This window comes from Hipposideros armiger, unplaced genomic scaffold, assembly GCF_001890085.2.
Source record: "Hipposideros armiger isolate ML-2016 unplaced genomic scaffold, ASM189008v1 scaffold_97, whole genome shotgun sequence".
Classification (NCBI taxonomy): Eukaryota; Metazoa; Chordata; class Mammalia; order Chiroptera; family Hipposideridae; genus Hipposideros; species Hipposideros armiger.
Window position 1 is genome coordinate 3,296,944 of NW_017731447.1, and position 27,970 is coordinate 3,324,913.

At 59.6% G+C, this 27,970-nt stretch overlaps 1 protein-coding gene across 2 annotated transcripts; it reads right to left on the reverse strand.

The window, feature by feature from the left end:
• Positions 1 to 155: 155 nt before the first annotated feature.
• On the reverse strand, positions 156 to 27,931 carry FLNC (filamin C). Of its 2 annotated transcripts, XM_019646128.1 has the most exons (48): positions 27,327 to 27,931; positions 22,715 to 22,963; positions 21,077 to 21,174; positions 20,774 to 20,924; positions 20,561 to 20,679; positions 20,309 to 20,386; positions 19,944 to 20,106; positions 19,577 to 19,777; positions 18,202 to 18,339; positions 17,657 to 17,783; positions 17,372 to 17,508; positions 16,960 to 17,153; positions 16,753 to 16,866; positions 15,962 to 16,105; positions 15,617 to 15,740; positions 15,307 to 15,467; positions 14,998 to 15,088; positions 14,735 to 14,904; positions 14,398 to 14,515; positions 14,047 to 14,309; positions 13,084 to 13,681; positions 12,243 to 12,416; positions 11,966 to 12,128; positions 11,565 to 11,725; positions 10,605 to 10,772; positions 10,402 to 10,525; positions 9,735 to 9,891; positions 9,469 to 9,658; positions 9,273 to 9,296; positions 8,911 to 9,158; positions 8,382 to 8,462; positions 7,967 to 8,066; positions 7,543 to 7,683; positions 7,065 to 7,193; positions 6,808 to 6,981; positions 6,036 to 6,197; positions 5,721 to 5,924; positions 5,141 to 5,293; positions 4,927 to 5,049; positions 4,548 to 4,790; positions 4,135 to 4,404; positions 3,889 to 4,026; positions 3,489 to 3,604; positions 2,656 to 2,788; positions 2,387 to 2,563; positions 1,976 to 2,194; positions 1,167 to 1,376; positions 156 to 1,040 (listed from the first exon to the last, which is right to left on the reverse strand). In XM_019646128.1, exons 1-48 carry the CDS (start codon positions 27,679 to 27,681, stop codon positions 853 to 855), a joined length of 8,163 nt encoding a protein of 2,720 aa, XP_019501673.1. In that variant the 5' UTR covers positions 27,682 to 27,931; the 3' UTR covers positions 156 to 852. The 2 variants fall into 2 exon arrangements, with proteins under 2 accessions (XP_019501673.1, XP_019501674.1); XM_019646129.1 differs by lacking the exon at positions 8,382 to 8,462.
• Between the last annotated feature and the right edge of the window lie 39 nt (positions 27,932 to 27,970).

Genomic DNA, 27,970 nt, shown 5'->3' on the forward strand with positions numbered 1-27,970 from the left:
AGATGGCCCAGAAGGGTGTCCCTCTGCCTCAGGCCCTTCCACTCGCTCTAGGTCAGTCCTCCAGGGGACAGCTGGCTGGCCTCTGCCTCCCCAGGGCCTGATTTAGTGTCGGGGCCAGAAGGTGGCCAGCCACAGAGAGAGAGCATGCACACAAGGAACAGCCAAGCCTCTGCGACAGGCCGCACTTTATTTGGAGTTTTCCACCTAAACGGCTCCCAGCTGAGCCGCATGACGTGCAAAAGTCCCCCCAGAAAGCTGGGCCTCGCAGTGTGTAAAAAAGGCCCCCCATGGGGCAGAGCTGTGCAACCATAAAAAAAGAGAGAGAAATCTGTCCCCCAGGAAGCCTGGCTGGGGATACATGTCGCCCTGGGCCAGGCCACGTGCCAATGCTGCCACTGGTTCTGGGTCCGTTTTCTCCTCTGATTGTGCTTCTGTTCCAAGTCCTTGACGTTCTGGGGTTGTAGCCACCAGAGGGCCAGATGCAGTCCTCAGGGCAAGGAGGCCTGGCCAGCAGTGCAGTTGGAGGGTGCCCTCTCTCACACACACAGACACCCCCATTCATGTGTTCCCCCACTGGTCTCATCCCCATCTGAAAACTCAGGGCTTCCCTGATCCCCTGAACCCCCAGCCTGCCCTCGTGTCACATTGGAGGGGAGGGACACTCCCCTGAGACAGACAAGGCCTCCAACCCTTGGGGGCATGGCAGTGCCATTCATTTCATACCCCAAGGCAGGTGTTTGTGGTGTCTCATTGTGCGCGTGTGCATCTGGGTGTGGCCCGTTTATGTGTGTGTATGTGAGTGTGTGTTTGGCCAGAGGTGGGGGCCGAGGCTGGGGGAGGCACTTCTGGGATTCAGGGCACGTTGACTTTGAAGGGGCTTCCGGGGACACTTTCGTCGCCCCACTTGACGATAAGGATGTAGTCCCCTTTCTCCTTGACGGTGTAGGTGACGTTGTATACCCGGTTGCCCATGTGCTTCACGTAGACCTCCTCACAGGGGGTCTTGGGTCCGTGCACACCCACCATCATCATGTTGGTGCCTGGAGAGGGAGGCAGCAAGGGCGGGCTCACACCAGGGGCCCTCACCCACAGCAGGCTCCGCCCCCCCTTCCCGTTCCCGCCCCCTTGCCCACCCTAGGAGACCGCCCATCTCCCCCTCAGCATGCCTGCTTTGCTGCAGTCCACGGTGAAGGAGTTCTTCTGGCCCACAAAGGCCTGAGACAGCCCAGGGCCCCGCGTCACCACCTTGCTGGCATCCGAGGAGAACTTGGGGATGGAGCTATAGCTGGAGCCCCGGCTGGAGGATGACTTGGTCACAGTCTCCACCAGAACTGTGGATGTTTCATGAAGGCTGTGGCCTCCAGACAGCCGGGGACCTGAGGGGCAGAGTGGGATAGCCATGAGCCAGGGCAAAGGCCCGCCCCTCTGTAGGCCGCCCTCCCTCACCTAGCAGCAACACCCCATTTCCAAACGAGCCCAGGTTACGGCCCCGTAGCAGGCGTACCCCGAGGCCTGGGCCTCTGGTGGCTCTGTCCCTCACCCTTCTGGGCTTTGTCTGGAAACTCAACTCACAGGGTAAGAGTCTTGCTTTAAAAAGGAACATACATCAACTAATCCTTCATGAAGCTTCCAAGAGGAAAGCTTGCTAAATATTTACTGAACTCTTTTTGGAAGCCAGAAATGTGGAAAGCCAGGAAGGCAAAAAGTTAAGCTCAAGCTTGGGGAGCCGCCATAGGGAAAACAAGTGATGGACAACAGTAAAGAGGAAGGATTTGAAAAATGATTCTACAGGAATCCACATGTAGAATATGGGAAGGGGTGTGCTGTGTAAAGCTAGGTCCATCGTATTCCTGGTAACTTGACCGTGATGTTTGGGGCATACTATTACCTGGATGTGAATGGGCACTGGAGCCATCCAGAGTGGTCTGGGCTGCAGGTTGGCCTGAAGGGACCTTCCTCTACCCAGGGTACTCACCTGTGACTTTGGCCTTGAAGGGGCTGCCCACGATGTGCTGGGGACCACCATACTTGATGGCAATGAGGTAGTTTCCAGGGGCCATGGGAGTGTAAGTGACCACGTGGCCCTCAGGACACTCCCGACAGTCCAGCTGCACCTTGGAGGGGCCATCAATGGTGACAGACAAAGCTCCTGAGCCCGCGTTCAGGGTGTTGACGATGAACTCTGATGACACACCTGGGGGCCAGAGGTAGCAAGGCTGTAGGCAGGAAAGGCTTGGGGCCCAGAGCTGGGATGGGCCATGCTGCAGGCTCCCCAGAGCAGACCTCTGCAAGCACTCAGGGCTCATTCACACTGCCCCTCCTCTGGGGCAGGACAGTATGGGTCTAGAGACTGAGCACCCCAATATTCCCAGCCCTAAGCACTCACCTGTAGTGCCTCCCTCGAGCCCAGGACCATAGGCTGACACCAAGCCTGGGTCTCCAGCCTGGCTCTGCTCCCCAACACGGATCTTGAAGGGACTGCCAGGGATGTGGGCACCATTGAACTTGACATCAATAGAGTGGACGCCATTCTCGTGGGGGATGAAACGGATGGTGTGCTTGTCTGTGGGGCAGAGGGTTGGTGGGTGAGCCTTTATCCTTCCCCTCCCTTTCCCAGAAGGTCCTAGCCTGGCAGGGGTGGCAGGGCCAGCTCACCACTGTCCAGCTCAGAGACGTAGCACTCCTCCACTGCCCCTGAGGGCGTGTGCACTCTGGCATCGATCACGCCCCGCGCACCATTCAGCTGTACTGCAAAGGATGCTGGCTGGTTCACCTTGAGCCCCGTCTCCTGCAGAGACCATAGAGAATGCTCAGACTCCTCGGAGGGTCTAGCGTGCTCCCCTCTGCAGCCCAACACTGCTTGCACTATACCCCAGCCCGGGAGGCTCCCACCTCCTGTCCCCAGCCTGGCCCCTGCCGCTGGCCCAGCTCCGGAGGCTCTCAACAAGTCTGTGGTGGAAGGCAGGGGTGGGGTCTGTGGCCTTAACATCTACCTGCTAGAAGGTGGAGCCACCTGGCTGTACTGGGCATGGTGGAGGAAGAGAGATGACGTGCCCTGTCCTGGCTGAGGGGGTAAGCCTCACACACTGTAAGGCAGGTCTGAGAGCAGAGAAGCCAGGGCTAAGAGTGCTGTGTGGACTCTGATGAGGAAGCGAAGTGTGGCCTGGACTGGCCTGGGCGCCCTCCCCGGAGGAGATGGGCTAATGGGAAGGCTCCAGGAAAGGTGAAGGTGAGCCTGGGGGCGGGGCGTGGAGCCCAGCTCTGGAGGGGTAATGAGGAGAGAGGCACAAGGGCTCCTGCAGCTGATAAGACTACCCTGAGGGGCAGACAGAAGGGGGCATGGAGCCCCCTGTTGTACAGAGACTGAGAGCAAGAGAGCATCTGGCCAATCCAAGGTCACTGCTAAGCCCCTGGCCATTTGGACCTACCATCCTTGACTCCTGCCCATCTCTCAGGGTGGCAGAGGGGCCCCAACCCAGGACACACACCTGGAGGCTGGTGACAGTAAGGCGACGAGCATCATCTGACAGGGAGGCCACAGGCACCACAAAGGGACTGTCTGGGATGTGCTCATCGTTGAACTTGATAGAGACCTCATAGTCACCTGGGGAGGGGAGGCCAGTCAGCACAGGCCCCAGGATGGGGGGTGGCAGGGGAGGAACCACCCCCCACCCCAGCCTCATCCCAGGACAGGCTCCTTGGGTCAGGGGTCAGCTCTGAAGGCAGACATGCATTCACAGGGGTGTGGGCGGAAGATGGGGCAGAGAGCACGGGTGCAGGAGAAGAGTTGGTTCTGCAGCCCCAACCATCTCCTGCCTGGTTGGTGAGTAGAAATCCAGTCTGGAAGGTCAGGCAAGCCCACTCCCCGTCCCTATTGTGTACACCCACCTGGTTCCTGCACAACATAGGAGACCCCACAGGAGCCATCTTTGCGGTCCTCAAATGCAATCTCTGCCTTGCTGGGACCCTCCACAGCAATAGATAGGCCCCCAGCACCTGCTTCTCGGGTCCAGATGCTGAACTCGGCTGGAGACAGGGAAGTGGGGAAGGGGCGGCTCTTTAGCACCATCACCTGTCCTGCTGGCTGCCCAGCCCCCATCCCCCCTCCTGGCCACCTGGACACCTGCCCCTCACCTGGCACTCCAGCCACGCCTCGCTCCAGGCCAGTGCCTCCTGCTCGCACCTTATGGGCTCCACCTTCACCCAGTGGCCCCACAGTGAACTGAAAGGGGCTGCCAGGCACGTGCTGGCCGCGGTACTTGACAGTGACTGTGTGGGGCCCCATCTCCTGGGGCACAAAGCGCACACTGTATGCGCTGTCCTCTCCCTCAACGATCTCTGCGGCTTCCGTCTTGCCTGATGGGCTGGTCACCTGTGCAGTCATGTCCTGAGAGCTGGCCTCACCTGCAGGGGGTGGGGATTGTCACTCCATAAATCCCCTCCACTGCTCAGACCAGCTCTGGATGGCTGACTGCACCCTCCCCATCCTGTCCCAGGGGACAGAAGGCCCAGCCACCCTGTGAAGACCCCAGCCCTGCCCTGCTTACCCTCCTGCTGCCGGGTGATGCTGCCAAAGGAGCCCAGGCGCTCCCGGCCCAAGAAGTCCCCAAAGACAGCGGGGAATGGGTCTCCGCCGACCTGGGTGGACTCCTCCACCCGCACCTCGCGCTTGGTCTCCCCACCCCGCGTCTTGCTGATCTCAGTGCGCTCTGTGCGGGTGTACGTGTGGCTGCTGCGTGTGAAGGTGCGTGTCAGGCGCTCCTGAGCAGACACCATCTGGAACCAGTTCCCTGTGGGAGACACACAGCCGGGGGAAGGGGGAGGTGAGAAAAGAGGACGCAGGACAGAGAGCCCTTAGGGCAGGTCCTGGGTCCACCGGCCCTCCCCGCCCCGCCCTGCCCTGCCCCGGCTCTTCCTGGCTCACACCTGGGATCTTGAGGTTAAGGTCACAGGTGCTGCCGATGGTGGCGATAGAAGGCGCCTGCCTGCGCCGGGTGATGCTTTCCTTCATGCGGCCCTCACCGGTAACCTTCACAGTGAAGGGGCTTCCTGTAGGGGGAGAAAGGGCAGGTCAGGTGGCTCAGACCACCGCCTTCAGCCTCCTGGCCTCTCCTTGCCCAGCCGCAGCCCAAAGCCTCACCTGGCACGTGCTTGTCAGCAAACTTGATGTTGATGATGTAGGTGCCGGGTTCAGTGGGGCAGTAGGTGACTTTGCATGTGCCGTCCTCCATGTCCTCACAGTTGATGTCCACCTTGCTAGGGCCTTCAATACTCAGCCCCAGGCCCCCATAACCTGGCGGGAAACAAGAGATATGTCTTCCTGAGTCCTTGCCACCCACTGCCACTCTGCTCTACCATCCGAAACTATTGTACAAGCTCCATCTGGAATGGGCACCCAGGGTGTTTAGTATCCACAAGGAAAGATGGCTCAGTGGGAGAAGGGCTGAGCCAGGCAGTCTGGAAAATTCCCTAAGGTAGGCCTCTTGGGTTCCAGCATGCAAGGGAGAGACAAACTCAGGACAGCAGAGCCTTCTCAAATATGAGAGAACTGACATGAGGACATTCACTTTCCCCTAAATGGACTAGAACGTGAATCCCAATGGAGACTGGGCCAGGAAGTTCAGGGAGGAGGGTGTGGCCAAGGAGGTACTGGGCAGGAAAGAAGGACCAGTTCTCACTGGAGGCACCAGCTGAAATGAGGGGTCTCTGGGGAGAAGCACCTGCATTACGAGTGTCCACGATGAACTCCGCCACCTGGAAGGTGTGTCCCTCGGAGAGGCCCTTGCCCCAGACCCGCACCTTGCTAGCATCCCCGATCTCAGATGGCCCCACGAGGATCTTGAAGGGGCTGTTGGTGACATGCTTGCCACTCTTGCGCACGCTCACCACATGCTCCCCAACCTCCTTGGGGGTGAAAGAGATGCCTGTGGAGAGGTGGGGGGTCAGGCATGGAGCCCTGGGCCTGGTAGAGCATCCCTTCCAAGCTCATCGGGCCTTCCTCCTCCTGAGGCCCCTCCCTGTGTCCCCACACTTACCGATGTGCCGGTTGGGCAGGCGCTTCAGCAGGCAGGGCTCCTCGTTGCCCGAGGGGGCACGGATGCTGGCAGTCAGCAGGCTCAGGTCACTCTCGGTGATCTTCAGTGACACGTCCGTGGAGGTGCCCACATTTAGCTGTGATGTCCTCATGGAGTCATCACCTGGTGGGGCAGTTGGGGTGTCAGGCACTTGTGACTCCAGGCAGGACCTGCCCTCATGGGGCTCAGACGACCTCCTGGCAGATCCCACTGACTCATCAGAGCCTGGGAACCGCTCACAGAGAGGCCCAAGGCCCTGGAGAGCGCAGTCTTCATTCACCCGTTAGCTGTCAAAGACTAATTGCCCTGGGGATGCCTGGGTCCTGAATGGGTTAAATCCCTAACTTGTGTTTTTAATCCTGAGTCATGTGGTTTCATGGAAACAAAACACTACACTGGACCATACCACACTTCACTCTCTCTGTGTGGCTCTGATCTAGTTGCTTAGCCTCTGTGGGCCTAGCAGTTTCCTCATCTATCAAAAGGGATTCTCAATACCTTCACCTCACTAGAGTTACTTCAAGGACTAAGTGAGATGATGTGTTTCAAAGCATGGGGGTTGGCTGTTTCTCACCTGCTGTAGAGAACTGTGTTCCTTACATTTGTCCAAAAGTGACCTCTTCCACCTCGAGGGGCCCTGCCCTGAGGCCCCAGTGACTTGAACATGCTGGGCTTGCATGTCCATGTGTGCAGGGTGTGTGTCATAGGCTGTATGTGCCCACAAGTCTCCTACCGGTGATCTTGGCTGTGAAGGGGCTCCCCGGGATGTGCTTGTCATCAAAGCGCACGATGATGCTGTAGTCTCCAGGCGCTGTGGGGAGGTAGGACACAGTGCAGGTGCCATCCTTGTTGTCCTTGCAGGTGATCTCCGCCTTGGATGGGCCCTCCACAGCCAGAGACAGACCCCCTGTAGGTCAAAGTGAGGCTGAGATGAGAGGCCTGCCTCTGGCTGGCCCCCCACCCCAGACCCCTGCCTGCAGCTCCCCTCACCTTCCCCAGCATCCTTGGTGACAATGGTGAAGGTGGCTGGTTTATTGACCATGCCATGGCTCAGGCCTGGCCCGTAGGCACTGACATGGCGGCTGTTGATGGCATCCACGTAGAACTGCAGGGGGCTCCCTGGAGGTGGACAGAGAAGGAGGCTGGGTCAGCAGTGAGGACAGGGGCTGCCTGAGCCCACCTCTGCACCATCTAGCAGCCTCCCTGCTGAGCCTTATATCTCTGCCATAGGGACCTGACTGGTGTAAGTCTGCCTCCCACTAAGCTATCAGCCTCCCCAGGGCCTCGCAGGATATCTGCACACAGCAGACACTCAATAGATGTTTGTTGAAAAAAGACAGGCAAGTATGAAGTTGCCTAGGCTGCTCTCAGCTCAGCTCAGCTCAGCCCAGCTCAGCCCAGCTCAGCCCAGCCAAGCCCAGCCCAGCCTAGCCTGTCCAAGCTTGGCCCGGCCCAGCCCACGACTCACCAGGAATGTGGTTGCCATCATACTTGATCCCCATCTGGTGCAAGCCTTTTTCGGTGGGTGCGTATCTCACCGTGATGGTGCCGTCCTTGTTGTCAGTGATGTTGGGCCGGGCAGTCTTCCCAGAGGGCATCCGCACCTCCCCTGCCAAGCAGAACCCAGTTACATGGGGCCTCCCCGTTTCCCCTTCCACAACCCCCACTCCTGTGGTTCTGCTTCCACCCGGAGGTTAGGAACCATCCTGGAGCAGTGGGATGGAACCTGAGCTGAGACACAGAAGGCTTAAGTGTGAGTTCCAGCTCTGCCCAACTTGCTACATGACCTTGGGTAGCTCACTTCCCCTCTCTGGGCCCCAGCTTTCATCTCTAAGACAAGGGGCTGGTCCTGGATAAAGGGCCCCTCATGCCTCAGGGCCCCAGGGCAGTACCTGTGAGCTCCCCTTTCTGCACAGTGAAGGGGATAACCAGGTTGAAGGGCCTCAGCATGGACTCCATTGGCTCCGCGGGCACCACTGGCTCCTCTGTGGCCTGTGACAAGTAAGAGGGACAGTCATTGGCTAGGAAAGACCTGGGGAGCCTGGCCTGAGCCATGACTGAAGTCAGAGCAAGTGAGGCAAGAACGAGACAGTTAACGGTGAAACCAGAGCTGCAGGAGAGATGTCAGCTGCAAGAGAAGAGGTGCTGTGCCCAGCTCAGGGAGCCCTCTGCCCAGCCTGCTCCCCACCTGCTCCCCAAGATGGCCCCCAAACCATGCTCAGCCCTGGCTGCTGAGGAACAGAACAAAGAAATGAAGGCAGAGGAGGAGGAGGAGGGCAGGGCTGGCCCAGTGGGAGGTGGCAGTACCCAGCGTGTGGGGTAGGCGCTGGGCCGGTGCAGCTTCAGGACGTCAGAGGGCTCCTCCACACAGGGCGCGGGGTCACACGCCTGAGAGGCAAGGGACGGACAGCTCAGGGTGTGGCAGGCCAGCACACCAGTGTGAGTGACACGGTGCTGACTCAGAGAATGACCCAGGGACCTGAAGTCCTGGGCTGCCCATGGGGCAGGATGGATATCTTGGGTGCTTTACCCTCTGGAGGGCTTCATCTTCCTGCAGAACCACCTTGGGAAAATGGACGGGGACAGTGGGCCCGAGGGTCAGAAAGAAACATGGCAAGTTTCTTCAGAGGGAGCTGACCAATGCCAGAGGAGTCTGAGGCAGAGCTGTGCTCACCTCCCACGGGGAGAGGCTGCGGGAAGAGCAAAGGCTTGGCTCTGGAGGACTCGGCCCAGAATCTTTCAGATGTGGGGACAGGTCCTGGGATTCCTTGCTATTGCTAAGGGGGCCCGACCCATCTCCCCGGTTGTCTGGCCCTGCTCCGGCCATGGCACTTACCAGCACGTGGAAGGGGCTGTTGGGGATGTGCTCGCCTCCAAAGCGGATGGTGATGACGTACTTTCCGGGCTCGGGTGCCGTGTAGTAGATGTCGAAGGTCCCGTCGTGGTTCTCAACCACGTCCACATCGAGCTCTGCCCCATCGGGTGTGGACACCGTGCACGTCACCTTCCCCTTGCCTGCTGCCTTGGCATCCACTGTGATCACTGTCTCCTCCCCGATCTGGATGCGGGGACCCAGGCAGGCACCTGCCACACAGAGAGCCCTGTCAGGGGTCTGTGGGGAATGTGCAGACCCCATCCATTCCCAGCCACCCCCACCATCTCCGCCCACAGCAGGAAGCGAAAAGATAGGGCACTCACCCAGGCCATGGCCTCCAATGGACACTGGAAAGAGAGATGAGTGTGAGGCTGTGCAGTGCTCAAAAGGAGTGGGATAGGGGGCAGGGGGATGGGAAGGGCAGGCTCTCAGACCCCTGGGGACTGGGCCAGGGACCTGGAAGAGCTGTGAGGGGTGCTGGATGGTGAGTATGGGCAGAGGAAGCGGGTGGGTACCCACCTGTGACGAGGCACTTGCTGGCATCCCCAGTAGGCAGTGCATGGATGCGGAAGGGTGAGTAGGGGATCTCGTCGCCGCCATACTTGATGGTGATGGTATACCGGCCACTCATGTCTGGCAGGTAGGACACAGTATACGTGCCATCCCCGTTGTCCCGGATGTTGGCCTTCTTGGGCTTACCCTCGGGGTCCTGAGGGGAGAAGCAGCGGTCAAGGCCTGCCTGTGCCCAGAACCTGACCTGGGAAGTAGGCTGGGCATGGACTCACCAGGATCTGGACGGTGAGCAAGCCCTCCCCAGCATCCCGGGCATCGATGGTGAACTCCACAGGCAGGCTGGCAGGGATGCCGGAGGCGTTGAGGCCAGGGCCACTGGCCCGCACCTTGCTGGCATCGTGGGCTGGAAGCACCTTGATCTTGAAGGGGCTTGAGGGGCAGAAGGGATGAACAGTTGGCTGGGTGTTGTCGGGGAGGGACCATCTTATGTTGGGCCTGGAGTCTTCTCCACAGACATGAGTTAGAGGAATGACTCCATACAGCAGGGAGGAGGGACCAGTGCCCAGGAGTCAGATCACATCTAGAGTCTTGGGGGAGGGTCACTTGGAGACACCCTTGACAGAGCCTAAGCATTTCTTCTTCATCCCAAGGAAGATGCTGTGGTTTGTTTAAAGGGGGGTGCCGAGGCTCCCCTTTCCCGCCCACCTGCCTTTTCCCAAGGTGTTAATATTGTGGCTACATGGTAGGAAAGCCCAGCTTAAGGAGAGCCCCTGGGGCTGTGCTGCCTTCACGATAGGCAGGGAGCCCTGAGGAAGACTGAGATGGGGCTTAGACAAGTGGGAGGGGCATTCCCAGGGCCTGGCAGTGGCCTGCAGGTGTGGCCCTGGCAGGAGCGCCCCAGAGCTCAGCACAGCATGGGAGCCCAAAGCTCGTCCTCACCTGCGTGGCACCTCCTGGTCGGCATACTTGACGGCTACCGTGTAGGGCCCATCAGTGGCTGGGGTGTAGTGGACAGTGTGGGTGCCATCTCCATTGTCACGCACCTCCACAGGCTCGGCCACACCTGGACAAGGCGAGCAGGGTTAGCAGAGCCTCTGGCGCCCCATCCCACCTCCCTCCACCCTGCCCCAGACATTCCATACCTGTGGGGCCCAGGACAGCCACCTGCAGGGGGGCTCGGCCAGCTTGACTGCAGTCCACCGTGAAGGTCTGGGGTACCCGGGCCCTGACACCGGCCCCCAGCCCTGGTCCCGAGCACTTCACCTTCCCAGGGTCTACCACATCCTTCACGGGCACCCGGAACGGGCTCCCTGGAAGGAAAAGGACATCAGCCCCTGCCCACCTCTACACCAGGAGAGTCTCTGACACTGAGGAACCAGGAGGAAGTCTTCCCTGCCTTAGAAATGCCCCCCAGGAGGCTAGACCAAAATGTGCAAATGCTAAGGTATTTGCTAAGACAATGTAAACAAGGGTAAATCAACTGGACAGCAGACTGAAGCTGGGCAAACCTCACTCAGCTGGGCCACAGGACTGAAAAAAGGCCTTCCTAAATAAAATACTAACATGGAATACTTTGAAAAGAAAACTGCATTTTTGACAGTGTAAATTAGGTAAGAGAGAGTGTGTGTGTGTGTGTGTGTGTAAATTAGGTAAGAGAGAGTGTGTGTGTGTGTGTGTGTGTGTGTGTGTGTGTGTGTGTGTGTGGTGGAGGGGATGTCGAGCAGCTCTGCCTGCAGGAAAACAGGAGTTCCTGGCTTTGCAGAAAGAGAGGGCGCAAGGCTGTCACTGAGCCAGTGAGAGTGGCCTGGACTGTGTCTGAGTGACCAAACCCATAAGGTCTGGTGCTCCAGGCCAAGGGCCAGGATGCCAGCGTTAGGCCTCTGGGAATGAACTGGAGGAGTGGTCTCACCAACAGCACCCACCGCCCTGCCCCTGGGCCACGGCCTCAGCACCCTGCCTGCCCGCTCTGCGTCCTCCCTGCTGGCTGGACTCAGGACCATCCTATTCTAGGGATGGATCTGCATATCCAACTCCCTTCCAGTTCCCCTCCCACTGAGCAGGCATCCCGCTGCCCCCTGGAACCCCACCCGCCCTCTGCACACCTGGGATGGGCCGCCCCCCGAAGGTGATGTTGACATCGTAGTCTCCAGGGGTGAAGGGGATGTACTCCACCGTGCAGCTACCATCCTTGTTGTCCTTGCAGGACATCTTGGCTTCTGAGGGACCCTCGATGGCTAGGCCAAGGCCCCCAGTGCCAGCTCCCCTGCAAGAGGATACCCACATCATCTCTGTTAGGCCCAGAGCGTGGGGATGGCGGAGCAGGATGGGGAAGAGAGCTAGCCCCTGGGGGCCTGGCTGATCGGAGATACTGGGAGTTTTGCTTCTGGTCACCTCTGACGGGGACTGGGGATACTGAGGCACCCACAGAGGACAAAATGGGGCAAGTGGTTGAGATCAGGGTGGCTACAACGTCAGGGTCAAAGTTAGGAAAGCGGAAGGATACCTGGTCTCCACAGTGAAGCGGTTGGCTTTGTTGACCAAGCCACCCTCCAGGCCTGGCCCAAAGGCCCGCACTCGGGTGGGGTCACAGCCCTCGGTCACGCCCACGCGGAAGGGGCTCTTGGGCACAGCTACCTCATCATACAGCACCTCCACCAGGTGCACACCTGGAAGCAGTCACAGGAGCAGGTCAGTGCGTGTGCGGCCCCACCACCCACCGCGGCCACGAGATGCTGAGATCAGATCCCGCCACGCCATCCCTGCTCAGAAAGGCCCCTCACCCTCCTCGTAGGCCGTGTACTGCACTCGGTAGGTGCCATCCCCGTTGTCTGTCACATAGGTGTCTGTTTTAGCGCCCGACGGGTTGAGCACCCGAGCAGTCACATGGTTCCCACCCGTGGCTGTTAGGGATCTTGCGTCCACAGTGAACTCAGTAGTCACCTCACGCAGGACACCTGGGGTTCAGGAGAGGAGAGCTCAGTGTGGTGGGAGGGGCAGCCTTATATAGCAGCTAATCCCCGCCTCCCTCCCCAGTTCCCAGGCCACTCCTTTCCAGAGCCTGAGCACCCTCTGCCCCTTGTGAGCTCCAGGCCCTGTCTCCCACAGCCCTTGCCTTCACGCCCCTCACCATACATCAGTCACCCCACCAGGCTGTGGGCCCCTCGAGGACAGGTCTGGATCTTACATCCTTCTCCACTCCCACCCAGCCCAGGGTTTGGCCCCCAGCAAATGGTAACTCATATTTCCTGAACTGAGCTGAGCTGTCTCTTCTGACTCTTGTCGTCTCTACCCCAAAGCATCCCTCTGCACCCTCTAAAGCAGGGTTCCTAGCTTTTTCAGATCAGGGTCCCCTTAAGCTGGTGGAAATTGAGGATTTCCCCCAGAAAAATGCCCACAGGCAGATGCAACTTTGCCCCAAGAGCAGGGGCAAAGCTCCATACCCTGCCTTTGCCCTTAGTTAGGGGTGTCTGAGCCCTAAGGACTCCGGGGCTGCTCTGAAGCCCCCCGTTTATTCTACAGTGGCACCCTAAGCCCTCAGCGCTGCTTCCTGCCCTCCTGCTGACTTCTCTGGCTCCCTTACTGGCGAGGTGACAGGCTCCTGACTCCTTCTGTCTCACTCACCATGCGGCTCCACACCGGGCCCAAAGACCTTGACTCCACTGGTGTCAACAGCAGGCTGCACATGGACACGGGTGGGGAATTTGGGAACAGCGTGCCCGCCATACTTGATGGTGATAGTGTAGGTGCCAGGGAAGGCGGGGCTGTAGGTGATGTGGTAGGTGCCATCAGCATTGTTGTGGATCAGCACCTCGGCCTTGACGCCAGCGTCTGACAGGATCTCAATGGTCAGCTCAGCCTCACCCGCCTCCGAGCAGTCCACAGTGAAGGTGGCTGCCTCGCCAGCCTTGCCACGCTCCAGGCCCGGCCCACTGGCTCGCACCTTGCTTGGGTCAAACACGGGCCGGATGGTGGCCTTGAAGGGTGAGCCGGGGATGTGGGCTTCGGCGAACAGGATGTTGATGGTATACTCGCCCGGCTCCGTGGGCAGGTAGCTGACAGCACACGAGCCGTCCCCGTTATCCTGGCACTCGATCTTGGCCTCACAGGGGCCCTCCACTGTCAGCCCCAGGCCACCGGTGCCAGCCCCTTTGGTGTCGATGGAGAATGGTGCTGGGGTGCCCACCAGCCCACCCTTGAGGCCAGGGCCATAGGCACAAACCTAGAGGGAGAAGCAGATACATGGGTTCCCTCCCGTGCTTAACCTTCAAGGCTTCCCACCCAACTAAGCTTCTCCAACAGTAGCTGCTACTGCAGACTGAGTCCTTATAACAACAGTTCCAGGTAAGGAAACAGAAGCAGGAAGATTAAATCGTTTGTCCCAGCTAGTGGACCTGGGGCTCAAGTCCAGGTTTGTTCCAAGGCTAGTCTCTTAAGGCAGGTCCTGGGGTGGGGGATCACCTTGGCACTGGGTCCTTGGCTGTGCCCACTCCAGGACATAAGGCCCTTTGGCCTCTGCCCCTGTGACTCATCCATCTTCCCTACAAGCCCCCATCTCTCAGCTCCCACCAGCCCCTATCTCCTCACCTTGGAGGGGTCAGGGGGCAGGACACCCTCCACAGTGAAGGGGCTGCCAGGTACGGGGTGACCATCGTAGGTGATGTCCACCTTGTAGGGCCCCTCCTCGGGGGGCATGTAGCGTACAGCCTGGGTCTCAGCTCCACCCCCGGGCTCCAGCTTGCAGGGGATGGGACGTCGGGAGGGTGAGGTCATCCGCACGTCCAGCTGGCCCTGACCGCCAGCCCCTCGTGTGTTCACGGAGAAGGCCTGTTCCTGCCCCACAGCCACCTCTGCACAGAGGACAAGGGACACCGTGAGCAGAGACTCCAGCCCACCCCCAACACCGCTTACTCCCAGAGCAGCTGTTGCCCCACTTACTGCTGTTGAGGCCTTGAACTTTGACTTTGCTGAGGTCCAGAGGAGGTGCCACATTCACCACAAAGGGGCTCTTGGGGACGGGGTCCCCGCCATAGGTCACTGTCACTGCCATGTTACCCTGTTGAGTACAACAGGAGGTCAGAACTAGGTGGCTTAGACACAGCCTGGCAACGTGCCTTTGGCCAATGGGGACTTGAGGCTCAGAGATCCACATCGAGAAAGAATGGGAGGCAGGAAAGGGGCCAAGATCCAGAACTGACCCTATGAGGCTGGAGGAAGGGGACCCAGAACCCCGCCAGCCAGGAGGGGTGGGGGCATGGGAGGGGGCAGGGCGTACCTGCTGGATGGCCGTGTACTTGACGGTGTAGGAGTAGTCATGGTTGTCAATGATTTCAAAGTCCCGCACAGCCTCACCCTTGGCAGCCCCAGCAAAGTGCACGTCCAGCTTGGCCTTGCCGGCTCCCTTGGTCAGCACCGTGAAGTGAGTGGGCTTCCCAACTTCCACACCTGGGGAACCCACCCCAACATGGTGGTGAGGGCCTGGCAGCTGCCTCGCCCCAACCCCAGCTAGCTTGGCCCAGTCCTTGCCCAGATACCCACCTGTGCGGTTCAGCCCAGGGCCCTCAGCCTTGACCTTGCTGGCATCATGGGATGGGTCCACCTTAATGTGGAAGGGGCTGGCGGGGATCTCCTGGATGAAGAAAAGGCTTGGTCAACGTGGACAAGGGCAGCTTCTGAAAGAGCCCCTTTGTTTCCTCTGAGGCACGCTGCTCACATACAGGAAGTGCTCAGTCAATGGCTGTGGAATTGTTTCCCCCACCCCCGATGACAGCATCTCCAGCTGCTGGCTTAGACTTGGGGGCAGTGGTGCAGGCCACGGGTGACTGCCAAAAGCTGAGGGTGGGATACCTGGTTGGCAAACAGCACCATGATGGTGTAGCGGCCGGCCCCTGGGGGTGTGTACTTGACTGTGAAGGTGTCATTGTCATTCTTGATGATGTCAAAGTCAATGTCAGCCTCTGCAGGGCCCACCACACCGGGGGCACACTTGATGCCAATGCTCACATCGCCTGAGGGGAGGCAGGCATGAGGCCATGAGGGGGACTGAACAATCTCCCCCACCTGACCAGTCCCATAGGGTTCCAGCCAGAGTACTAGCCTCACCGGCTCCAACCCCACCTGGGCCCCATCCCCACTCCCACTCCTAGTCTGGACGCACCTTGCCCTGCCTCACTGCAGTCCACTGTGAAGTAGGTGGGCTCGTTGGCTTTGAGGCCTGTCTTCTCCACACCAGGGCCGTACACCTTCACCCGCTCGGGGTGACTGCCCTCTCCCACGTTTACCTGTGGGGAGGGGTCAACGCTCAGCACACTGCACCTCCCTCAAGGCCCATCCCCTTCCCCAGCACTACTGCCCCAGCCTCAGTGGGTCCCTCTTAGCTTCTATGAGGGGACCTTGGGGTGGGGAGTGGTGATGAGGGTCCAGAGACAGCCGATATCTCCTGTGCGGGGCTCCACACAGCCTCTGGGGCCACATAGGCAGGGGCAGAGCAAGGTAGACATACCCGGAAGGGGCTCTTAGGTACGTTGACACCTCCCCAGGAGACGATGATGGTGTGCTTGATGGGCTTGGTGGGCACATAGGAGCAGCGGAAGGTGCCATCGCCATTGGGGATGACTTTGATATCAATGGGACAGCCGTCAGCATCCTATGGGCATCACAAAGCAAGGTTCTTAGAGGGCTCCGGCTTTCTCAGAGCACCAGCATCCTCTGCTGGCTTCGGGCAGGCGGTCCTCCTTACCCACCATCACAGACTCACAGGCTCCTTCCCTGCCCAGGTCTCAGGCACATGAGCCTAGTGCCACGTGCTCTGGGGGCCAGAGTGCACCCTGGGAGCCAGGAAACCAGGCTCTAGGCTATTTGCATGGCCTGGTCTCCCAGCCTAAGTCTCTGAAATGTGTTGGCAGGGAGGAGGCTGGGCTAAATCAATGTTCCTAAAATTGAATAATGCATCTTTTAAAAAAGAATCATCCTTCTAGACCCAAGAATATGTTCATTAACATCTAGGTGTCAATGAATACAAGTTTGAGGAGCTAACTTGGGAAACTAATGTCTTCCTTAATCAAATCATCTTTCAATTGCAAGTTATTAATATAAAAATATGGCTTTGATATAGTATGTTTTTAAGATTATCAGTAAGAAAACACAAAATGTAAAATTTTCCATAGTTCTTATGGACCCATGAAAATCAGTCCTGTGATTCCTGGAGGCCCCTGCCTCTCTCTTACCTGCCCCCACCCTCCCAGGGTCCCAGCCCAGGGCAGTGAGGGGCAGTGAGACTGGTCAATGTCCCACCTGGGCATAGAGCTTCAGGTCTCCCTTGCCAGCTGCACGGGCATCAATGGTGAACTCTGCGGGCTTGTCGACAATGCAGCCAGTGGGCTCCAGGCCAGGTCCAAAGGCCTTCACCTGAGCAGGGGTAAGAAAGGAGGGCTGGGTTGGAGACTGGAGGAGGGCCCACTCACACCATCCCAGGCTGGTGTGCAGGAGCTGGGACCACACCTTGTCCGGGAAGCAGTCAGGTGGGGCTGGCTGGATGTGGGCAATGAAGGGCGAGTCTCGGATGTCCTCGTCATCACAGATGACATGCACGGCATACTCCCCAGGCTCCGTGGGCCAGTACCGCACGTCACAGGAGCCATCCCCCTTGTCGTCACACTCGATCTTGGCCTGCGAGGGTCCCTCGATGGAGAAGCCTGGGTGCAAGGTGGGCAAGGTCAGAGGGCACTAGAGGCAGCTTGGACACCCCGTCACTCCCCCAGCACCTCCACCCCAGGAGCCCCCGCCCCGTCTCATCTCCTTGTCTCATCCCAACTTGCCCTAACAGTCCCACCTCTGGTCCCCAGTCACCCCTCAGTGTCCCTCTAGCATACCACTCCCCAGCATTCCCACTTGTGGCCACCCAGTCACTTACCCAGTGTCCCCACCTCCGTGCCAATGGCCTCCACCACAAAGTCGGCTGACTTGCCCACCTGGCCAGTTTCCAAACCAGGACCCCAGGCCCGTACCTTCTGCGCTCCTGCCTCTGGGCTCACCTGTACCTCAAAGGGGCTGGGCGAAGAGGGAGCCGGTGTCAATGCCGGGAAGTGCCCTCATCACAGGTACCCCTCCTCTCTTCCCTCAGAGCCCCAGGCAGCTGGCTCCCTCCTCTCACCCGGTGAGGACCCAGACAGGAAGGCAGGGGGTATATGGTGCTTACCTACGGGGGATGGCATAACCGCCCCATGTGATGGTCACCACATACTTTCCAGGCACCACGGGGTAGTACTCGCACTCGAACACACCGTCTCCAGCCTCCCGCACCTTCACCGGCTCTTCTGTGCCCTCTGAGGAGACGCAGGAAGTGGAAATCAACAGTGAGTCCCAGCTCCTCAGTCCCCTCCAGGAGCCCTGGGGACTCAGGCCCGGCCTGGGGGCAGTGCTACATGGGCAGAGCTGCACCTCGGGCAGGGACCACGTCATCCCTGTGCATTACAGCCCAGGGTCGCGTCTACGGTGGAGAGGACCATTCTCATCTTGCAGACTGGGATACTGAGGCAGAGTAGAGATGGTATGCCTAAGGTCCCACCGGCCTCTTGCCAGTGTCTCTTTGGAGTTTTTCCAGGGAGCACTGTGATGGCTGTCATGGCTCTCAGGGAGTGAGAACCACTGGTCACATTCCTCCCTGCTCCCCCACCCCCACCCACAGCACCTCTACTCCCGCCACCCTGACCCCCATCTCCTATCCTGGGCTCTGGCACTCACTTGGTCCCTTGACCGTGACCTTGAGCTCCCCACTGCCAGCGCCCTTGGTGAACACCTTGAAGTCAGCCACCTCTTTCACACGTACGCCCTTGGGCTGCAGTCCTCGCCCAGAGGCTCGGCAGGCATTGGGGTTACAGGCTGCAGGGGAAGAGAACAGGGGAGGTTGGGGTGCTGAGGGGTCCTGGACAGAGCCTCAGTCCCCCAACTCACTGCACAGTCCTCCTGACCCCCTCACATGTCCATTGCCTCATGCAAGCCTCCCCCATGTTCCCTGGTGCTTTCAACAGAGCTGGGGCTGCTGGGAGCAATCCTATTGATCAGGGAGCCAGACACAGGCCCCCATCAGGCCCATTATAAGAAACTACTCCTACTGGGCTCTCTGAGTCAGTGCTGTTTAGGACAAAGGCATGGCAGAACCTGGTACAGAGTGGGGCGAAGAGAGACAGGGAAGGGCCCTTCACCTTCCCCAAGGCCATCCACCCAGAGACATCTGAGCCTTCTCAGGGCCACCACAGCAGCTTCAGGAACTAAGTCATGCCACAAAACACTCAGCAACATCACGGAACGAGAGATATTCCCTATAACATGAAGCCTGCCACAGATCACTGCCAGTGGCAATGAACCAGACCTTGCTGCTAAACATGGTAGCTAAAGAACGGTGATCTCAGCCTGCGACAGAACACATCGAATGATGTAGAACCCACAGAGTGCCACAAAACGGGCAAAGGCATGTGATCCAGGCCCTCCCTGGAACACAGGCAATAACACAGGACAGGTCTTATCACAGAAATCATCAGGCAAGTGGCAAGGACAGTAGATTTGCCACAGAACATAGACAATGGCATGGAACCCGGGCCTGTCACAGAATGCCATGGAGGTGGGGTGAGTCCATACCACCTGGCCATGCCACATAGCACAGGTGAGGCCCCGCCTCTGCTGGAGTACTAACGTGCGCCACTCTCTTGGCCTGGTGGACGATGCGTGTGGAGGGGGTGAGTGGCGGCAAGGACCCTGAGTGGCAGAGAAAGAACCAAGTGGGAGAGTTACCACCTGAGGGCCTGGCATATGGTGCTCACCATATATGCCCCTACCTTGTAACCCTGATGCTTCCCCGTCAACTTTTGCGAGGTGGCACCTGTCTGGTGCCCGTCACTGTGGCCCCCTGACCCTCCTTGGGGATAGGGGGTGGAGAGATGATCAGGATGAGCTCTCTCCAGAGCCCCACCCCCTGGGTGTTCCTTCTGCTCGCTCCCCACCCATCCTTGGATTTAGTGCTTCATTTCCCATAAATTCTCAGACCCTGAATTTGGTGGTAATTCTCTCTGTGTGGTGGCCTTGGTGAGGGTGATTGTGGGGATGGGTGAAGGGCCTTTACCTTCTGCCACATGGACGGGGAAAGGACTGCGGGTGATGGGGGCACCAGCGAAGGCCACATGCACTGTGTGAGGCCCCTCCATCACAGGCCTATAGGTGCAGCGGAACGTGCTGTCGCCCTTGTCCTCCAGGGCCACCTCCACTGTGTCCCGCCGGCCCTGCGGGTCCACAATCACCACGGCAACATCACCAGTGCCAGCCCCTGCCAAGGACAAAGGACGTCAGCCCCTACTTTGGACACACACATCTGCTCAGGGCTCCCTTACCGAGACCACCCACCCTGTGGCCGGGACCTCGCCCCAGTCCCCCATCCACACCCGCCATGCAGTCAGGGGCGGCCTGCCTCACATCTCCAGGCCTGTTCTTACCCGCAGTGTAGATGTCAAAGTAGGTGGGTTTGTTGGCTACATTGCCCACAGGCTCCAGGCCAGGGCCACGGGCTGACACCTTGTTGGCATCCCCCAGGGCCATGCCCACATTCACCTCAAAGGGGCTGCGTTCGATGTTCTGGCCAGCGAACAGCACAGTCACCTGGGGGGTCAGAGATCAAAGGTTGGATTCTAGGGGAGAGCAGGTCTCAGAGGAGGCGAAGGGGCAAAGCAGAGCCAAGGAGGGTGGGAGGTGCGTGGCTGGTACCCCGGGGTGGGGTGTGAGCTGAAAGGGGGGTCCAGTCAGCCATAACCGAGGATGTGAATGGAAGCAGGAGGGCAGGGGAGGGCCCATGGGGAGGTACCTTGTGCAACCCAGCGACCTTGGGCACGTAGGAGACAGCGTAGGTGCGGTCCTTGTCATTGTTGGGAACCACCTTGGCCTGTTGGGAAGGGAAAAGATGGGAAGTCACAGTGGCTGTATCCCCTTCCTGACCTTATAGTGCCTGGTGGTCTCCATGGTGAAGCATAGCCGGTGGCTCTGGCAGCCACCTCCAGGCCATTCCTGTTGTTCCAGTGTCACACTAATCCCTCTTGTCCCCATGGTCTCTTCGTACCTCCTCCGTGTGGCCTTCAGGGTCCTCAATGTAGACCAGCACCTCACCCACGCCGGCATCCACGGTCTGCACGGTGAAGTGGGCCGGCTGCAGCACGGTGTTGCCCTGGGGCTCGATGCCTGAGGGGCAGAGGCAGAGGCAGATTACTCAGGGAGCGCCATCCTGGCAGGCACCCAGCTGCCCGGGGCCAGCTGCTGGGGGCTCAACACATACCAGGCCCATAGGCGATGGCCTTCTTCGGGTTCAGCTGCTTAGAACGAACAGGGGCACCGGGTTTGAGCTTGGCCTTGGGGAACTGGGACAGGTAGGTCATCACAGAATGCTCATCCACGTTGGGGTCCACAATCTCCTCGGGGGCAATCACCTGCCATAGGGAGGAATGGAGTTACTGGGTGCCCTTCTTACCTAGCAACCCCGGTTCTCACCCACATCCTGACCAGGTATCCTTAGAGACCCAACTTCCACCCTTGGCCCTCTTGCCCCTATCCTAGCCCTTCACCCCAACTGTGAGTGTACCTGGGGCACCCCGAGCCAGTCGTCCGCCTGCTGCATGGCCTCCCGGGCGTTCTCCACAGGCTGGTTGGGGTCCCAGGCCTCCCAGTCGGGGCAGAGGCCTGAAGAGATGGAGGGGAGACGATGATTAGGGGGAAGCAGTTAGCCAGAGGCAGAGCATGTGCTCATCTAACACCCTCATGGGCTGTGCGTTCACACCAGCCAGGTTCCTGCTGACCCCCGACGTTATAGCCCATCAGCTGGGATGCCCATTACTGCTTAGAGGCAGGCAGTCCTTCCTAGCACCAACAATGAGGCCTTTCTCTCCCGGCTGACGCAGCCTGGCACCAGCCCTGCCAGCCAGCCTCCTAGGCCCCAGTGCAGACCCTGAGCACCAAACCCTGAGCACCAAACCCCTGTGAGGCCCCCCTCCCAGGCCTCTGCACCTCATTCAGTTGCCTTGGGGTGGACAGAGGAAGTCCGAGTCCCTGTTTCACATATCCCTCTGACCCATCCCCTAGAAGGCCCCTCATAGCTGCTCTGAAGTGCTAGATCTCCAAGCACTTCCCACATCAGCCTCAGGGCATAAGACATCCTCTCCTTCCTAACTGCCCATTTGGGGAAACCGAGGCACTGAAGGGCCTGTTGGGAGAGGATGAGTTCTACTCTACGGCCACCTAGAACCCAGCTCTTCTAAAGGAAGAAATGCTAAGGCAGTCCCAGATCACTTCTGTGAAGGGGTGCAGGGGTTAGGGGGTGCTTGGTCTAGGCTAGACTTGGAGGAGGGGGGTGACGCTCACTGGCGGGGAGGGGGCCGGCTCAAAGGCTAGAATCCATGACTGTCCAGAACAGCTGAGCTCATTGCTGGCAGCCGCACCAGCTGTGGGCAATGGCTCAGCAGCTGGGACTGCTTCCCAGGCTGCTGGTGCCCTCAGCTCCCAGCCCCTGCTCCCCAGCTGACCCCAGGCTGGGGGAGGATTCTCCCAAGGGGCCATGGCTCCCCAGCGGCAGAGTTGACTGGCCCAGGAGGAAGAAGACCTATTTTCTAGGTGATGAGGCAGGGTTCCAGCTGTGCTGCCTCAGTCTTCTCATGGACCCTAAGCTGCCTCCGCCTGACCAGGCCAAGGCCGGGTCACCTGCCACTGGGCAGTGCCATGCCAGCCTCAGCCCACATCATCCTGGGCTTCCTTCTCAAAGCTGTCCCAGGGTCTCACAGAGAAGAGCCTTCTCTGGGTCTAACTCCTGGCCTTCTTGCTACCACTCCCACCACCGTTCCTTTCTCTCGGCTCAGCAGAAATGGTACCCATGTGGCAAAGCAGGAAGTTCATGGAGCAGAGAGTCGAGGCTCTGGGCTCTAGATCACTTCTGCCCCAGATAAACTGTGTGCTCTTGGGCAAGTCACTGGCCCTCTGGACCTCCGTCCGTGTCCTTGTCTGTAAAATGAGGGGCGCTGAACCTTTTCCTGCTGCTGCAGAGTCAGGAAGGGCTTGACCCCGGCAGTGGTTCTCAGCTGGAGAAGAGGGCCAGCCCCACAGGTGCTCCTCACTCCCCAGCCCTGAGCTATGCATTCCGACCACCACCACCACCGGCCTCAGTGCCACCCGCTCCTCCCAGCTCTCCTCCCGGGCTAAGGGATCCCCGTGTGCCAGCTGGCCCACTCACCAGGGGCACAGTTGTCCACCAGGGCGCCCAGAGCTTTGCCATCCTGCCAATCGCGGTTGAAGTTGGTGATGGGCAGCTGGGGCACCTTGTTCTGGATCCAGCCGAGCAGACGCTGCTTGGGCGTCTGCTTCCGGGCATCCTCGTCATCCTCGTCTTCCCACATGGGCATGGAGATGGAGTAGTGCAGAATCAGTGTCCAGATGAGGCCCAAGATCAGCTTCAGGTTCCCATCCACGATGGCCTTGCTGTCTGCAGAGCGGCGGAGGGGGCACGCTGGGCTCAGGAGGGCCCCACCTTCCACTGCCCAGGCCCCTGTACCCCCGCAGCGCCCTCCCTCCCCTGCACCCTACTCCTGGAACCTACCCCCTTCTCTGCCTCCTGCGAGGCCCCGCCCGGAAGTCAGCCCCCGGGCAGATCACGCCCTTCTCCCTTCAGAATGAGGCTGCTGCCCAGTGTCTCCCCACGGCTGGGACTCTCACCTCTATCAGAGCACCGAGTGAGTCTCCTGACCAGGTTACAGGCATCCATGCAATTAATTATCTGGTATGTAAGCCTCTTGGGGGCAGACGCTATTTTGTCTTGTTTCATTTTTCAACAATTTTATTGAGGTATGCTTGACATACCACAAACTGCACATATTAGAGTACAACTAGATTAGCTTTGACAATATGTATGTATCCATAAAGCCATCGCCATAAGATAATAAACATACGCCCCCCCCCCAAAGTTTCCTAGCACTTACCTTTTTATGATCTCCCCTCCTACCCCTCCTTGTCCCCCTTTCCCAGGCAACAACCGATCTGTTCTCCATCACTATAAGTTAGTTTGTGTTTTCTGGAGTCTTATACAAATGGAATCGTACAGCATGCACTCTTTTTTGTCTGGCTTCTTTCACTCTAGAGACACTGGATTTTATCTTTCTATACTCAGAGCCTAGAACTTAGTAGGGTCCCAATAAATACTGGGTGAATGAATGGATACTTAAAAAACTGAAGTTGGAGAGGAGTAGGACCCACCTGGGTTCAGCCACATCCTACTCTGGAGGCCATAAAGGGCTTTAGGAACAAAGTTCTGGGCGTAGGGAAGGGGTGCAGACATGCTCTGCTCAGGCTTGAAAATCATGTTTTCAAGTACTGGGGGCCAGGGGGATTTCACAAGAGCAATGTCACTTGTGTGGACTCCAGTCTCAGATGCCGAGCCTCTCAACCCATCCCCTCCTTTGAGGCATAGGAAGGACCAGAACTGTTTCCCCAAGATTTGGGGAGCCCAGTTTCCCCTTTAACAGCCAGAAAGAAATATCCAGGAGCAGGGGGTGGCCTAGAGTATAGATCTTTGGAAACCGGCTTATTTGTAAATACGCAGGCCTGAAATCCATCAGCTTCCCAGAGCACTGCTTTTAGGAGGTTGGGAGGGGGCGGAAGACTCAGCCTTGTTTACTGGTGTTGCCCCAGAGATGGGAAAGGGTGGGGCTGGAGGCACCCCTTACACATTTTTTCCTGCCCCCCCCAGATCTTGGGGGACAGCATTAGGAGACCAAAAGCCTGGGGAATCCCAGCATCCCCTACCCCACTCCCACCTGCCTCCCGGCGAGAGGGGTGAGGGGGGGAAATCTCAACTTCTCTGTCCCTCTGGCCCAGGACTCCGGCCCCCTTGACTCCCCCACCCTTTCACTGATTCATCCTTCCTTCCCCAGCAGCTCCCCAGCCCTCCCCCCTCTCCCCCTGGCCCCACTGCAGCACAATGGTTTGGCAGCTTTCAGATTCCATGACACACTCGCTGCCGGCCTCCCGGTGGTTCAGTGCATTCCCTCTCAAACACACAGGCCCACGGCACAGTCGCAGTCTTGACACCCAGGGCCCCCACAGCCTCGCACAGCCCTGACAGCCTCCTAACTCAGTGCTTACAGAAGCGCTTCTTGCAAACTGGAGCCAGATCCCCAGGAGGGAGGCCTGGAGGCTGCTGGGGTTGGGGGTTGGGGGTTGGGGGTGTGTTGGAGGAGGTCATTCATATTTGCTGCAGGAAAAGGTTTCTCCCCAGCAACCGGCCCTGGGCCAGACAGCAAGTGGTCCACTGCGGCTTGGGGCAGGAGAGGGGTGGGCCTCGAGTCCCACTCTGGGAGCAATGTCCTCCCTCTGCCGCTCCGCCACGGAGGCCAGGCAGAGGAGGGGACCTCCGCTCAAGCCAGGCTTCCTGTCTTGCACCCCACCGAGCCGCCACTTCTTCGCCTGCCAGGGGATACCCCCAAAGGGGCGGGAAGAGCCCAACAGCCAGTCCCTGAGGCTGCCCCAGGCCCCAAGTGGAGGCGGAGGAGAGAGGGCTGGGCGAGGGAGGGGCTGGGACAGCTGCCGCCCCCTCCAGCCCCTCCCTTGGCTGTTGGCTCGAGGAGAAGGAATAGCAACTGGGGAACAGCTGCGGGACAGTGCTGCCTCATAGGTCTCTTTGTCTGGAGGGGCCGAGGGGGTGGTGGGAGCTGGGATGGGGGGAGTAGGGGTAAGAAGGGCACACAGCTCCCCCAACCCAGGCAGAGTACCCCCTCCTTCACGTGGACCTCTCAGGTCCCAGCTCCCACCCCACTCCTAGAAAGGGATGTGGGGAGTCTTTTTGACCCTCCTGCCAGGTGCCCAGATGCTCAATTTCAGTCTTGAGACAATGCCCAGAGGTGGCCCCCCCCACTGGACAGCCCCTTCCCACCACTGATGGGAACAGAGGGAACTAGAGGAAGGAGGATGCCACCCCTTGTGGGGAACCCCTTTACATCTCAAGGTTGGGAAGCTCCTTCCGCCAGGGCCCCCTCCCCTCCACTCGCAGCCTCAGGCCCAGCAGCTGAATTGCTGACAGCTTATCTCATCACCCAGAGCGAGCCACTTGGCCCAAATGGGGAATGGTTCCTTGCCTCTCGGCGGGAACCGAGGCGCTTCCCTCCCCACCCCAAACCAGCTTTTGCTTCTTCCCCCTCGACTCTGAGCCGGCCCCTCCACAGCTGAGCCAAGGGGCTGGAGCCAGGCACCACCATGGGGGAGGGGAGAGGTGCGCACAGGAAGGATGAGGCCAGGAGAGGGGCTCGCCGCCCCACAGCTGGGAGGGGAAGGGAGGGGAAGCAGAGACCAAGTTTCCTATCAAGTTATGCTGAGGTCCCAGGCTCTCCCCTGGAGACCCCACCTGGGACAGCCAATCCTGTCTGTCAAATCCCAGCATGCAGGGGTGGGGGTGACAGCCCAAGGGCAGACTCCTCTCAGACCCCCGGCCAACACACACACACTCTCAATTAGCCCTCAGCCCCACTAAACACACACCAGGGCCCCTCCCCCACCCCTGTCCTCAGGCTTGTCCTTCTGGAAAGCTCAGAGACATCTGCTGTGTCACGGAGGTAGGGCTATTTCCAGGCCAGAGCGGGTGGGGTGGGGGGGCAGTATTGGGGCAGGAGGGGGTAGGGCCTAGAGGGGACTGGACAGGGCAAAGGGCCCCAGACTGACCTCAGCTGCTAATTCAGGAGGCCTAGAGATGCCCTGAGGGAGAGTGGGGGGTGGACAGACATTCATTTATCCGGAATAGACTCTGGGGCAGTCTGGCAGGAGAGGCTCCTGACCCTAAGTTAAACTCCTCTCCTGGGACATTGGGGTGCACCCCTCCCCAGGGGACATTTTCCTGTAAATCACAGCTGAACTCTTTAAGAGCTCACCACAGGGGTACACAGGAGTAGGGGGTCTGACCCAGGACCCCAGCCTGCAGAGAGGACGACAGAGCTGTGAGGGGTGGGGCAACCTTTGGCCACTGAGTCCAACTTTGGCCTCTGGGTTCCCAAGCCTAGAGTGTCTCCCCACCCCCACCCAGCACAGACACACCTTCCAAATCTGGTTACACTCAATGACTTCCTCCCTTCTACAGGCCTTCCCCTCCCTCTCCTCTGCACAGAGAGTTAGCTGCAGCCAATCCCAGCTTAGGGGGTGGGCTGGGGCCGGGCCGGGCCTGGACGTGCGGAGACCCCTCCCCGGCACGCTGAGCCCGAGGAGGACCAGCGGGGGTTAAGGCTCCCGCGCTCGCTCAGTGCCTTTTTAGGTTTCCGAGGCTGGGCCTTGCTTGCCCCGGCCCCCGGGCCTGAACCCAGCTGCTTAACACATGCGGGCCACCGGCTCTCCGTCTGCCCCGGAGCCCCGGGATCGGCAGTGGTTGGGGCCTGCCTTCAGCCCGCTGCTTCCCGTGGATCTGCTACAAGGCTGGGAAGCCTTTGCTTTGTTTGAGGGAAGACGCCCCCAGGAATCAGTAACGGGTACTAGCCCCGTCCTCTCAAGTATGGGCTGGGGTTGCCCGATGGCAAGAAGGGGGACGATGAGTAGAGAGGCGGGTCGCTGGGAGCGTGCAGAAGGCTGAAGCTGCGAGACTCTGGATACCCTCCGGGTATCACCCCCAGACACACACACGGCCCGCCCCTGTGCAGAGGGGCGTGAAGGCAGTGCCCGTGTGGCCAGCGTCGGTGGTGGCGGGAGAGTCGGGGTCCCCTCCCCGTGTCAAGGGGCTGCTCTCTTCCCTCTCAGCTCCCCGCGCCCACCGGCACCTGTGTCCCCTGTCCCCAGGGGCCAGCCCGCCCTCGGGGCACTCCCCTGCCCGCACTGACCTATGGACACGAGCTTGATGTGCTCGCGCTCGAGGAACTCGAGGGCCACGGACACGTTCTCCAGCTTCATCTGGCGGAAGTTGGGGCGCGGGTGGAACTTGCGGTACATGCGCTTCTGGCTGAGCACCTCCAGCAGCGCGATGAGGCGCAGGCCGTCGCTGAGGTCGCGCTGCAGGTCGGTCAGGCGCTTGCCCACGCACTTGAGGTGCTCGTTGCACCAGCGCGTGAAGGTGTTCTGCTGGATCTTCTTCCACGGCGCGTCCTCCGCCAGGTCCTTCTCCGTGGACGGCATGTCGTCCACCTCGTCGCCCAGGCAGAGGCCCGCGGCCTCGGAGTAGCCACTGTTGTTCATCATGCTGGCAGGGGCTGGGTCGGGGGCTGTGCTGCCTGCTGGGCACGGGCTGGGCAGGGGCTGGGGGGTGCTGTCGGGGTGCTGTCTGGGCGACCGCGGGACTCGCAGCTCTGCGCTGTGGGGCTCTCAACTTCTCTCGCGCCCCTGGCTGGCGGGACTCGGCGGGACTCTTCGTTCCTTGGCTGCGCGCTCTCTCTCTCTCTCTCTCCCTCCGGGGGCGGAGCGGTGCTCGGGAAGTGCCGGCCTGGCCGAGGCGGGGGGTTTAAGAAGCCCCGGGCCGCGCTCCCCCCGC